This window comes from Bubalus kerabau, chromosome 3, assembly GCF_029407905.1.
Source record: "Bubalus kerabau isolate K-KA32 ecotype Philippines breed swamp buffalo chromosome 3, PCC_UOA_SB_1v2, whole genome shotgun sequence".
Lineage (NCBI taxonomy): Eukaryota > Metazoa > Chordata > Mammalia > Artiodactyla > Bovidae > Bubalus > Bubalus kerabau.
The window spans coordinates 19,189,077-19,202,986 of NC_073626.1; the positions used below are offsets into that span (position 1 = coordinate 19,189,077).

The window sequence follows — 13,910 nt, forward strand, 5'->3', positions numbered from 1 at the left end:
GTCTAAAGTTCGCGGCTGTGCGGCGCTAAGGGCGCTGCTCCGCGTCCCCGCCGCCCGGCGCGCCCCCGCCGCAGCCTGGGTCCTGGGTGCGCACGCTCGCTCGCCTGCTTCCTGCCGCCACCGCCAGGGCCATGGCGACCTGCCTGCGGCTGCGGAGCTGCGCGGCTCCGCACCTCCGGCGGGCACCTCCCAGCCGGATCTGCCGCCCCAGTGCCGACTGCCCGGTGGCCCCGATCCGCGGCTACGCCCGAGGCCCGGCGGGCCTCTCCTCGGCCCTGCTGCGCACCGACGGCTTCGTGGGCGGCCTCTGGGTCTCGGCAGCCGCCACCTTCCCGGTGCACGACCCGGCCAGCGGCGCCGAGCTGGGCTTGGTGGCCGACTGCGGGGTGCCCGAGGCCCGCGCCGCCGTGCGCGCTGCCTACGAGGCTTTCTGCAGCTGGAGGGGGGTCTCGGCCAAGGTGAGTGCGCGCCGGATCCAGGGGCGATAGGGGCTTTGTATCCTAGTGAAACCAGCTGTGTCACCTCTCCCATCCCCAGTGCTCCAGGATACACCTTGTGGAAAGACAACAAATAATTTTGGTGCGGGCGTTAGGGAGCATGGCCCGGCTCTTGAGCCTCATAAAAGGTCGGGTAGGGGAGCAAAGGCTTCCCTGGTGGCTCAGACGGTAAAGCGTCTGCCTGCAATGCGGGAGCCCCAGGTTCGATCCCTGGGTCGGGAAGATCCCCTGGAGAAGGAAATGGCAACCCACTCCAGTATTCTTGCCTGGAGAATCCCCATGGACGGAGGAGCCTGGTAGGCAGCAGTCCACCGGGGTTGCAAAGAGTCGGACACGACTGAGCTACTTCACTTTCACTCTCAGGGCAGCAGAACACGAGCCTGCAATTATAAGCGAGCAGACCGCGGGGGAAGGGTGGTTGGTTTCGGGAAAGGTGAGAGCACGTATGATTTCAGAGTATCTGAAGTACCTGCCTGGCTGCAGGAAGACCACGCAGGAGGCTAACAGGGTGGTTTACACGGAGGCTGGTAGTGAGTGCTCTGGCCAAGTCATGAAAGTGAAGAGAATCGAGGGAAAAAATCGGGGGCTTTGGGCAAGGGAAGAGACAAGCCCAGAACCACCCTCCAGGTTTGGGGCCTGAATAGGGAGATACATCCATTAACTGACATAGGCAGAAGTAGAGAATTGGGGGTGGGGGGTGTCAGAGGGGGAGAGACTGTGGGGGATGTTGAGGCAGGGAGATTTCCTTTCTCCTTCATTTAGTATATGACAGGTAGTCAGCCCAGAGGTCATTTTCTACCCTGCCCTTCAGCATCCTTCGTCTGAAGGAAGACAATCCAGCAATGAGGTCCAAGTACCAAGGGAATCTAACACTGATTCATCCATCAGACATTTTCTGAGCACCTGTTATGCTCCCCACTGTGGGAGGTTCTGGGGATACAGCAGTTTCACAAAAGAAACATTCCTGCCCTCATGGAGTTCACTTGGAGGTGAGGGGTGGGAGGAGATTTAAGCTGTGACAAATAGCATAGCTAAACAAACAAGTCACTGCTGCTTTGCCCTGGGTCCTGGTGCACACAAGGTGTGCTTGCTCCTTGGAAGAAAAGCTATGACAAACCTAGACAGTATCAAAAAGCAGAGATGTCACTTTGCCAACAAAGGTCCCTATAGTCAAAGCTATGGTTTTTCCAATAGTCATGTGCAGGTGCCAGAGCTGGAGCATAAAGAAGGCTGAGTGCCGAGCAACTGTTGCTTTTGAATTGTGGTGCTGGAGAAGACTCTTGAGTCCCGTGGACAGCAAGGAGATCAAACCAGTCAATCCTAAAGGAAATCAACGCTGAATATTCTTTGGAAGGACTGATGCTGAAGCTCCAATACTTTGGCCACCTGATGCAAAGAATTGACTCATTGGAAAAGACCTTGATGCTGGGAAAGATTGAAGGCAGGAGGAGAAGGGGACAACAGAGAATGAGATGGTTGGATGGTATCACCAACTCAGTGGACATAAGTTTGATCAAACTCCGGGAGATGGTGAAGGACAGGGAAGTCTGGCATACTGCAGTCCATGGCGTCACAAAGAGTCAGACACGACTTAGTGACTGAACAACAAACAAATAAATATGTTAGAAGTAATGAATGCTATGAAAAAAAGTAGAGAAGGCTAACAGGATAAGAGGCCAGAGAAAAGGGGCAAAATGTAATGTAAATAGTGTGGGCTACTGTATTAATTTGCTAGGGCCATAATAACAGAGTATCACAGACTCAGTGGCTTAAATAGTAATTTCTTGTCTCAGGGTTCTGGAAGGTACAAGCCTGCTCTCAAGACATGAGGGCAGGGCTGGTTTCTCCTGAGGCCCCTCTCACCCGGGCTTGTGGGTGGCCATCTTCCCCATCGTCACATGCTCCTCCCTCTGAACTTGTCAGTGTCCGAATCTCTTCTTGAGAAGACACTAGTTACATTGGGTTAGGATCCACTCTTATGACCTCATTTAATCTTAATGACCTCTTTCCAGAGCCTATCTCCAAATGCAGTCACATTCAGAGGTACTGGGGAGTTATGTGAATTTGGGGGGAACCGAATTCAGGCTGTAACATCAGGGTAGGTCTCATTGAGGACATGAGATGCAAAGACCAAAGGGGGTGAGAGAATTCAGCTGGAGCAAAAACTGAGTCAGGAGCGTGCCTGATGCACATGTAGATCAGCAAGGAGCCCTTGTGCTGAGGAGACTGACGCAGAATTAGGAGGAGAGGGCTGGATGGAGTGGGGTGTGTAGCCATTCTAAGGACTAAGTGGGGTCTTACTCTAAGTCAGGCGGGGCTTCATTTCAGGGTTTTCAGAGAGATCTAACTTGCCTTCGGAAAGGATGCTCTGGCTACAGTGCTGAGAATAGACTGTAGTGGGGGCAACGGTGGAAGTCCAGGGACCGCTAGGAGGTGGTGATTTACATGGGAGATGCTGGCCGGCACTAGAGTTAGTGGTGGGGGCGGTGAGGAGTGTTCTGATAAAGGATATGTTTTGAAGGTGGAAGACAGCTGGTTTCCCCAGCAGACTGTTACAGGGGAGAGAGAGAGATGAAAGACAAGACTGAGGGAAGGGGAGGAAGGTGAAAGACAGGACTGAAGGATGACTCCAGGGCTTTTGGCCAGAGCCACTGAAGGGAGAAGGAAAAACCACACACTGGGATGGGGAAGGGGTGAGAGGAGCATGGGGCAAGAAACTGGAGCTCAGTTTTGGCCCCACTGAATCTGAGATGTCTCTTAGATGCGAAGTGAGGGTGTAAGGGGGACTTTGAGAGGAGCGGAACTGGAGAGATAACGCACAGGAGTGCTAACAGCTGTGGGAGACACAAGCTTGCAGGAAGCGTGTGCATTGAGGCCGAGCCGTGGGCCCTCCGAAGTCCTTTGGGAGCTCCCCCCAGCCCCCACCAGGGCCTGCAGCCTCAGCCTGCCTCGCTGTGGTGTTTCAGGGACCCAGAAACAATTCCAGGTGCAGTCAGACGGTTCCCTGGGGCCTTTAAGGGAACCCTTCTTGAGAGGACCTCGGAGCGACTTACTAAGAAAGTAGTGGGGTCAGCTTCCCACCTCTGCCGTCTGGATGGCGGGGTGCAAACACAGCTTGTAAGGCAGCTCTCTTGTCCCCCCACCTCCGGCTATTTTCCACTCCCCTCTCTAGGCCCGTTCACGTCCCGGGTTCCTGAGGGGTGGTGGCTCCTGTATTACTTCTGCCAGGGAGCCCGTCGGCCCGCACAGCCTGCCGTCACTCTCGCTTCTCTGAGCCCATGGCGTGGCCCCCACTTCCTTCCCCACCTTGTGCACCCCTGGAGGGGGTGAAAGAAGAGAAGGGAGCTGACGCTTGCTGACCGCCTTCTCACCTGGTGCATTTGCTTCCTCTGGCCGCTGGGACGAATCATCCCCAGACTGAGGGATTTAACAGGACGCAACAATGCAAATACTGCCCTAGAGGTCCGAAGTCCAAGAGGGGTTTGCAGGGCTGCATTTCCTGGGGAAGCTCTGGGGTTTCCTGGGCTTTTCCAGCAACAGCAGCAGAGGCCTCCCTGGGGCTTCCCTTATAGCTCAGTTGGTAAAGAATCTGGCTGCAATGTGGGAGACCCAGGTTTGATTCCTGGGTCGGGAAGATCCCCTGGCGAACCCGGACATGACTTAGCAACTAAACCACCAACCACCCCCTCCAGAGGCCTCCCTGAGTTGGTGGTCTGTGGCTCTGCACCACACTGACCTCTGCTTCTGGAATCACCCCACCTGCCCCGCCTCCGACCCTCCCCCTCCCTTTGGTAGCCCTCCTAGTGATTATATGGAGCCCACCTAGAAAACTCAGGCTCTGCTCTCACCTGACCTTAATCACATGGGCAGAATCCCTTTGGCCTTGTGAAGTAATACATGTAGTCACAGGTTCTAGGGATTAGGAGGGGAATGCTCTCAAGGGCTGCTCTTGTGCCCTCCACAGCTGAGCACAGTTCTTGGAGCTTCTCGTCCTTTCAGTGGCTGGCTTCCTTGGTGGCTCAGATGGTAAAGAATGCACCTGCAATGCAGGAGACCTGGGTTCGACCCCTGGATTGGGAAGATCCCCTGGAGAAGGGCATGGCAACCCACTCCAGTATTGCGGCCTGGAGAATTCCACAGACAGAGGAGCCTGTCTACAGTCCATGGGGTCACAAGGGTCCAACTAGACTTAGCAACTACACCACCACTCTACAGAGAGGGTGAAATGACTGTAGTAATATTAAGAGCTGTCAATACCTCTTCTCTGGGGGTTTGAGATTCAGAAGATTCAACAACACCCTTGAGAGCTAAGATAACAAAGTGTGTTAGCTTATCCAAAATAGGGAGGGGAAAGAACCCAGAGAAAGACAGTTGGCGGTGTTTCCACAGTCTCAGGCTCTCGGCTCATGAGAGGTATGAGAAAATAATTTAAATCTTACACCTACTAAATGGATTAGAATGACAGAATGACAAACCAGGTTTGCTCGTTGCTATGGGCAACCTCTCAGGCAGGTAGGAATAAACCACAGAGTCTCCTTTGCTTCACGTACACCTGTTAGATGCAGGAGGCCAGAGCTCTGGGGACGCCTTCCTTCAGGGCACCTCTGTGTGGTCTGCTTGACCTGGGTTCTCTGGGCTCTCTCTTTTGAATATAAATGAATTCTTTTTTTAAAAAAAATATTTAAGAAATCATTTCTTCTACAATATACTTAATCTAGTTTATTCGTCCATCCTTTTATTTTTGAAATTTTTTTAAAATTGTGGTAAAATGCACATAATGTAAAATTTACCATTTTAGCTCTTTGCAAGTGTACAGTTTGCTGGCATTAAGTACATCCACAGGGTTGTGCCTGGCCTCTCTTCTGAAGTGTGCAAAACCCTTTCTTAAGCGTCACAGACCCCACACCCTCCACCCCAGTCTATGGGACAACTCGCCAGGGAATCATTAAAATAAAGACCTGGCCATTTGTCTGCAGTCGCTGAGCATAGATGTTGGCAGCTCTCAGGGGTCTGCGGGGGGGCTCCACTCGGGGCTCCTGAGCGGTGCCCGAGGTCTACACAGCTCGCCTGTGTCCTGTGGCAAGAACCTGCTCAAGAAATTTGCTTCAAAAACCAAGTAATGTTCCCGAGTGGGGGGTCCTGCAAAGGCTGGGGGCTCCACCTGGGCGATAGCCTGGCGCCCAAGCCCGCAGCCAAGTCTGTAAGCGCAGTCTCCGCTTGTGAAAGCCCACCTGTCACCATTACCATTTGCGGTTTTTTCACCCAGCCTTTTTTCTGTACTTTTATACAGTTTTATACAGTTTTTTCTGTACTTTTATACAGTTGTGATGGTTTTAAGTCTGCTAAAAGCAAAGTGAACTTTTAAAACAAAGTGATGTTTACATTCCACCGTGGGTCCAAGGTTCCAAATCCTCAGATTCAACCAACTTTGGACTGAAAATGTTCTGCAAAAATTCCATGAAGTTCTAAAAACACAAAACCTGAACTTGCCTTGCTGGCAACTGTTTTCGTAGCGTTTACATTGTTTTACGTATGGAGGAAGTTTTGGTATGAAGGTCCTTCCTTGGGCTCTCACTTAACACACAAGCCATCCCGGTTGGAGTTCTTGATGAAGAGCACCACCAGGAGAACCGGAAGGAAGACCGGGGTGCCTGAAGGCGCTGAACATTCTCCTCTACAAAGCGCTCACAGGCTTGCTATGCACCCCTGAAGTGAGCCAGGAGCTGTGCGACCTGAACGCGGAGCTCTGCAAGGTCTCTCTGGCTTCAGGCTTCTCTGCCTGCCGCGTCTTCTGGAGGGCGACCCTCTCTGAGGCCCAGAACGCATACCGGAGGCCGTCCTGCAGAGGAGCGCTGCGCACATGGGGCATCTTCTGATGTCCCAGCAGACCCCGAGGAACGTGCCGCCCAGAGTGTGTGTTCAGGACAAAAAAATACATAGCTATGATGGAGATTGATCAGCTACTGGCAATTGCTGATTTTGGACCCCGGGATGACAAAGAAGACTTTGTGCAAAGTGATTTCAGCGCCCCCGAGGCCCTGGACACTGCTTTGCCAAGCGATACCCAGGGCCCTGCGGCACACTCGAATCTGAGTGGGATTGACCACTAGGCACTCAACAAGCAGATCCTGGAGTACAAGAGGAGGAGAGAGAAAGGGCACGAGACCGTGGGCCCCCTGTGGCCAGAGCACATGGCTGAGCTCAGGAAGCAGACGAGGAAGAGGAAGGCCAGACCCCGTGTGGACGATGACCTCTCTCCCAAGAACTACCTGCAGGGTGGGGAGTGACCACCGAGGGGGCCTCCTGAGGAGTGCGCCCTGGGCTACGAGTGGGGCTCCAAGAAGCAAAGCACGAACTGAGATGGAGAGAAAGGATCAGAAGGGAGTGGATCGTGACCCGGCTCCGGGTGCATGCGCGCTGCTGGTGCCACCGCTGCCCTCCTGCAGCTGCAGGTGGTGTCTGCATCCTTTGTGCTGTGTTGCAGGAGAGGCGGCAAGGCCTGCGGGAAGGGTGTAAAAACCTTAGTGAAAAAAATGTAAAAATAAAGAACTATACTTGAGGACACTGAAATAAGCCAGTCACAAAAGGACAGAGGCTGCATGATTCTACCTATATCAAGTTCCTAGGGTAGTTAGATTCATAGAGACAGAAAGTATTAATAGAATGGTGGTTGTCAAGGCTGGGAGGAATGGAGAGTCAGGTCCAGACTCTCAGTTTTGCGAGATGGAAAGGTGGTGATGGAGGGTGGTGATGGCTGCAAGACCATGTGAAAGTGTGGTACTCAATGCCACTGAACTGCGTACTGAAAAGTGATTGAGATGGTAAATGCTGTGTGTGATTGAGGTGGTAAATGCTGTGTTCCGTGTATGTTAGTGCGAAAAGTAAGGAACTATACCTTTGTGTGGTGAAATTCATTATTCACATTTACTATAAATAGTAACAGTCATTCCACAAAACTTTTTTTCGCTTTTACAATTTATGACTCAGCACACCCAAAATGGAATCTTTGATATTACTCACCAAAGAAAGGTCTGTACCCCTGGAACAAATACAATGTTGCATGTCAGTTATACCTCAGTTTTAAAAAACAGGTTAATATATGTTTCCCCAAGAATGAGACGGCACAGCAAATATTTTAGGAAACTGAAGACTATTTAATAGTCTCTCTTACACTTGGCATTTTACTATTTTGTATTTCTTTTTCAGGAGAGGAGTTCTTTACTTCGCAAGTGGTATGACTTAATGATACAAAATAAGGATGACCTTGCCAAGATAATTACAGCTGAAAGTGTAAGTTCAGGACCTAACTTAGTACTTGAAGAAACTGTCCAAGAGTTCTTAGAAGAAAGCTTGGAGGAATCTCTAACTTCAGTGCTGTTAGGTAGCTAAAGAAAATGTGAATTCTAAAAAAAAAAAAAGAAAGAAAGAAAATGTGAATTCTTTACTTCATGATCAGATATCAGTTATTATTTTCGGCACACATGCCATATTAACTTCTCTACGGTGTCTGCCAGCTGGTCTCAAGACTGCTAGTCTTTCCCTGCTCACCAGAGTCACAGAAACATTCCCCTCGCTGTCTAGACTGACTAGGCTTGACCCAGAACTCTGTCTCCACTAGCTGATTAAATCAGGCACACATATTTGCTAAATCAAAATTTCTATGTTGTAACTTACTCTTTAATAATATGCAAGAAATCGATTTTGAGTGGAACTATGTGAATACTGCTTTTCCACCATTCTAGGTTTTTTTTTTTCCCCCCACATGACTGCTTTGATTTTTTATGTTGTTTTTGTACATTTGCAAAGGTACCAGCTTTTTGGTCGCTCTGATAAATTACTTTCCACTGTTCACAACATTTAGAAATATCGGAAGGAAAAAAAATTTGAAGAGGCCGTTCTGGGCGCCTCCTCCTGGTTGTTAACCTGTTAAGGAGGCAAATGACGACTGTGGCTCAGGGTGGCCTGGCAGGCTTCCTTCCGTCGCCATTTGTGATTCTGCTTTCAAAGGCTCACACTGAGGCTAGAAATTTCTCCACCACCCAGTGGCTTTTGTAATGGGAGACTTTGTACTCTGCTTGCAGCTTTGAAGAATTGAAAAACACAGAATTGCGCTTTTGTTATTAGAAGGTAATGAGTGTGTCCTCTTCTGATTTAATTTAGGGAAAGCCACTGAAGGAGGCACAGGGAGAAATTCTCTATTCTGCCAACTTCCTGGAGTGGTTTTCAGAGGAAGCCCGCCGTGTTTATGGAGACATTATCTCCACCCCAGCAAAAGAAAGGCGGGCTCTGGTCCTCAAGCAGCCCGTCGGTGTGGCTGCAGTCATCACCCCGGTATGTGGCAGGATCAGCGAGATCCGGGGGAGGCTGAATGGGGCTGAAGCAGCTGTGCTCATCCTGTTATCTCTGCCACCTGTTCCTGGCTTCCTGATGCCGCTCCTGGAGGCGGGGGCGTGTTTCCTGGTCCTCTGTGATAATGAGAGGTGTGGTGGTGGCCAGTGTTTCCTAACGCCTGCGGGAGGGGGATGACCCACAGGAGGACCCTGGGGGCTTCTCTGTCTTGGCATTAAAGGCTTCTTGGCGTTGTCTAGTACTTCTAAAATGACCTTCTGGTGTTTATCATTTTTTACAAAAAAACTTAAGATGTGACACTTTCCAAGTATTTATGTGCCCTCCAGCAGGCACTGGGCCACATTCTCAAAGTTAAAAGGCTGAGAAATAAGATACTGCATCTGCCTGGATAGGACTGCAGTATCCTTGTGGGGCAACCAGCTTTCTCTACATGAGTTGCTTCTCTTGGATCCATCTTTGGCTAGATACCATATTAACTTCTCTACGGTGTCTGCCAGCTGGTCTCAAGACTGCTAGTCTTTCCCTGCTCACCACAGTCACAGAAACATTCCCCTCGCTGTCTGGACTGACTAGGCTTGACCCAGAACTCAGTCTCCACTAGCTGTGTGACCTTGAGGAAGTTTCTTAACTGCTCTCACTGTCTCCAAACCTGCAAATAAGAAAAAAACCAACCTCATTGGGTTGTGGTGAGGGTTTAATTATAATAGTATAAAAGTACGTACAACAGTGGGCTTCCCTGGTGGCTCAGAGGTTAAAGCGTCTGCTTCCAGTGCAGGAGACCTGGGTTCAATCCCTGGGTCAGGAAGAGCCCCTGGAGAAGGAAATGGCAACCCACTCCAGTATTCTTCCCTGGAGAATCCCATGGACGGAGGAGCCTAGTGGGCTACAGTCCACAGGGTCGCAAAGAGTCAGACACGACTGAACGACTTCACCTCACCTCACGTACAACAGTGCTTAGGTCAGAATAAGCACTATACATGGTTTTGTTGAAACAAAAAATACTATAAATATCCACAGAGAGCTATCTATGAATATCTAGAGAGGAAAGTAATATATCATATACCATCTTCAGAATCACCTTTGCTACTATTTTTCTCCAAAGGGTCACCAAACTACAGCCCTCAGGCCTATGTTTATAAATAAAGTTTCACTGGGACAGAGCCACTCCCATCTGTATACATGTTGTCTAGTTGGGACAGAAACTGGACATCCCACAAAACCTAAACTATTTACTACCCAGCCCTTTACAGGGAGAGCTGGCTGTCACCCAGTGTAGATAATTTTATAGTATTTTAAACCCTGAAGGTGTTTTTGTCTCCGTGAGCCCTTGTCTCCACAGTCCCTGGAGCCAGCAGGTGCCAGGTGTTCTGAGCTCCCGTGTGTAAGAACACCTCTGCCAGGCAGAACTTGCAGGCTGGTGTCTCGACCCGCCTGCCTTTGGACCAGCCCTTCCTCTCACTTGCCTCCTCTCTCTTCTGATCCAGTGGAATTTCCCCAGCGCCATGATCACACGGAAGGTGGGGGCCGCCCTGGCAGCCGGCTGCACCGTGGTGGTGAAACCTGCCGAGGACACGCCCTTCTCCGCCCTGGCCTTGGCTGAGGTGAGCCTCTGCACGGGGTCCAAAAAAGGACGTTATCTATCTGGGACACGAGGAAGCACTGTCGAAGACTCTTCCTTTGCCTGCATCTCCTGTTTGGTGGTGCTGTGATTTAATTTACTAGTCATTATTTTAAGTCAGATGTTCCTCTTTTTAGAAAAAGTAATGGGAATTTTCTGACATCTGTAGGTTATTGTTTAGGCTACCCTAACAATGATATCTCGGAGAAGGCAATGGCAACCCACTCCAGTACTCTTGCCTGGAAAATCCCACAGATAGAGGAGCCTGGTGGGCTACAGTCCATGGGGTCATGAAGAGTTGGACACGACTGAGTGACTTCACTTTCACTTTTCACTTTCATGCATTGGAGAAGGAAATGGCAACCCACTCCAGTATTCTTGCCTGGAGAATCCCAGGGATGGGGAAGCCTGGTGGGTTGCTGTCCATGGGGTCGCACAGAGTCAGACACGACTGAAGCGACTTAGCAGCAGCAGCAATGTGACTAAAAGCTGGGCATTTCCCACGTTGAGGGCACCTCTTATTAACCACTCCCTTCTCCAACTCAATCTGCATTCAGTCAGATCTTGTTCTTCTGTTTAAAACCCTCTAATGGCTTCTCATGTCACACAGAGTAGGATCGATCCAGACTTCCTGCAGTGGCCTCCACTTGTTAAAATTTGGAACATCTAATGAGTTCCTTCTATTGGGCAGATTCCCCTCCATCCTTTTCTTTCCCGTACAATCTGTCTTTTGAGGAAGCTGGACATCTGACCGGTAGAGCTCCCCATCAACCGGGCTTTGCAGACAGCACATCAGGGACCACGTTCCTCTGTCTCCTGCACTTTCCAAACTGGCAGGTGTATCTGCACACCTCATCAGACTCGTGTTCGATCCCATCTTGTGTCCTTTTGTCAGAGGGGGAATAAGGTCTGGGTGTCTGTTTTCATGTCTGCACCCACTGCTTTACGATGCTGCTTGGTCTGTTAATTCATTAGGAGTTGCCCAAATGGTAATATTTGAATTCTTTCCTTTTTCATTCATTTATTCACCAGACCACTTCTATAAATCAAAGCTTCCCATCAACTCTGTGGTTACCCGGCGGCGAATTCACAGAGGAAAGGCAGTATATTTGATTCTTTTTATTTCCCAGTTTTTCAAATAAATGAATCTATTCCTGTCATCTGCCAAAGGTTCCCAATTAGTTTGTTTTTTTAAGGAGCATTATGTGCCAATAGATTTTAATGTGCTGGTATTTGATGAGTTTCACTTTATTATTTCTGGTTATTATCCTTGATGAAGCTTCCACTGCTCCCACTTTTGGCCGACGGCAGCCTCCTGGAGTTGGCTCTTTTATCTTCTAACATAACTCTAATAGTTTTTGAGACCTTCTTTGCTATCTAGTATGACAAGATGTTTTAGACTTATCATATATATTTCTTGTCCCAGACCTGGGATTAACCATTTCTGCAGAAAGCCTTTATTTCCTCTGGTAGGAAATGATATTTTAAGGCTACACTTAGGGCACCAGGGATGGTCATTGCTACTGGCTGGTCACTGTTTCTAGGCCTTATTAGTGGCATGGCTGGGAAATATACATACATGTGTGTACACACACATGCATATGGTAAAATACTGCTTAAAACTCATGCAGAAACTTGCAATATATTAATACCACATTGTTGCTCAGTCGTGTCTGACTCTCTGCAACCCCAAGGAGTGCTGCCTACCAGGCTCCTCTGTCCATGTGATTTTCCCAGCAAGAAATGCACTGGAGTGCATTGCCATTTCCTTCTCTAGGAGATCTTCCTGACTCAGGGATCAAACCCGGGTCTCCATTGCAGGCAGACTACCATCTGAGCCACCAGAGAAGCCTTAATACCACATTAGCACTAGTAAGAATCTTATTTCAGTTCTAAATATATTCTGTCCCCAAAGTCAGCCTATGTTTTTTTTTTTGTTTGTTTTGTTTTTTTGCCATTACTTTCTGGGTTAAAACATTTATTTCTCTTTTCTGTTTTTCCAGTTTGATCATTTGCTGCCACATGTTTGCTGTTTCTCTTTATAGCTTGCAAACCAGGCTGGAATTCCCCCAGGTGTGTACAACGTGATTCCTTGCTCTCAAAAGAAGGCCAAGGAAGTAGGGGAAGCACTTTGTACAGATCCTCTCGTATCTAAAATTTCCTTTACTGGTTCGACAGCCACTGGAAAGGTATGTGACTTAAGTCTCAAAGGAAACAAGTATCATTCTAATAACTTTATACAGTATCAAAAATACTACTTCATCTCAGTCACCACTTGGAGGAAGGTTTCCAGCAGAGTGTTAGAAGCTCTGTCCCATATCGTAATGTCTGATCATCTTCCAGAAATATTTGGATGGTGTTCCTCATTGTGACATGATCTAGGTTCCTGTTTGACAAAACTGAAGGTTTAAGGGTAGACAAGATTCCATTATTTGTTGCATGTGAAGTAGCTGAAAGTTGTCCATCGTATTCCCATAACACTCAAGTGTGTGTTTCTTTCATAATCTAGAATTAAAGAAATGGATGCCTTAGAACAAAAATGTGTTTAGTATAAAGGTACTTACAGAAACAGAAAGGTCTTTTTTTTCCTAGCTTTCTTCTCCCTTATATATTGAAAAGTTCTTTCCCCAAAACCTCATTTGTGTGCCTATGAGTGCATTTTTATTTATCCTTTTAAATTTTTAAAACAGGAAAAAGGCAGAGTAGAACAAAAGTTCCTAGTTATGGTGTTTCTCACCAGATAATACACATTTTTCCTGCTAGTATTTATATACATACATGCATATGCTCATATTAGAGAAGTACATAAACGTATCAGATTAAAATAATAAAAATCTAATCTGAAAGTTTTGGTGAAACTGGTCATTTTTTGGACACCATGAGAAGCAGGAGAAAATAAACCAATTTTAGTAACTCCCAGCCATAACCATGATTGTTATGCTGCAAACTCATACTTGGGAAGCCTGCCACTCATTCATTCATTTCAGAAGCGTGAATTTTTAGATCCATAAAGTGCTACCACCCTGATCCAGGGATCTTGCAGACAAACTTATTCTCAGTGGGTTTCAAAGTCATTAGAGAAAAAGAGGCCTGGGAGAAGAAGGGTTATAAACCTTTGCCACTGAAGCCAGAGAAGTACCCAGACGCTGGGCAAAGACCAGCCACTCACTGCCTAACCTTACTTTGCTCAGCAAACTGTCCCCAATGGACAGACCCCTAGGAAAATGCTGACCGCATTCCTGCCAAGTCCAACTGTCCTTTTAAGTTATTTACATGGGACAGTGCTTCGCTTCAAGTGGTTTAAAGGGAAGAGTGATAGAAATCACTGATAAGTAGCCATTCTCCATACCAACAGCCTCTTCTGAGCTGGTCTTTGCAGAGAATCAGTGGCTCAGCTCTGGATCTTGGCACATAGAATCTTGCCTCTAACTGAACCCCTGTCGGTC

General features: G+C 48.4%; 1 protein-coding gene, 1 long non-coding RNA gene and 1 pseudogene across 6 annotated transcripts in view; 2 read left to right on the forward strand and 1 right to left on the reverse strand.

Moving 5' to 3' along the window:
• ALDH5A1 (aldehyde dehydrogenase 5 family member A1) overlaps nt 1–13,910 on the forward strand; it is a 26,983-nt gene continuing 13,073 nt past the window's right edge. The window contains exons 1-5 of the mRNA XM_055570779.1: nt 1–458; nt 7,704–7,787; nt 8,658–8,828; nt 10,331–10,447; nt 12,510–12,653. Of these exons, the coding sequence (XP_055426754.1) occupies nt 132–458; nt 7,704–7,787; nt 8,658–8,828; nt 10,331–10,447; nt 12,510–12,653 (843 nt within the window). The 5' untranslated portion in view covers nt 1–131. The remainder of the gene's footprint in view (nt 459–7,703; nt 7,788–8,657; nt 8,829–10,330; nt 10,448–12,509; nt 12,654–13,910) is intronic.
• LOC129647377 (putative ribosome-binding factor A, mitochondrial) lies at nt 4,990–6,911 on the forward strand (annotated as a pseudogene).
• LOC129645519 (uncharacterized) overlaps nt 10,426–13,910 on the reverse strand; it is an 18,787-nt gene continuing 15,302 nt past the window's right edge. For 2 of the 5 annotated variants that reach the window (XR_008711423.1, XR_008711421.1), the window contains exon 4: nt 10,427–12,969. This is a non-coding gene — a long non-coding RNA (uncharacterized LOC129645519). Of the gene's footprint in view, nt 12,970–13,910 lie in introns of all 5 variants that reach the window. The other 3 variants (XR_008711424.1, XR_008711422.1, XR_008711420.1) reach the window with 3 other exon arrangements.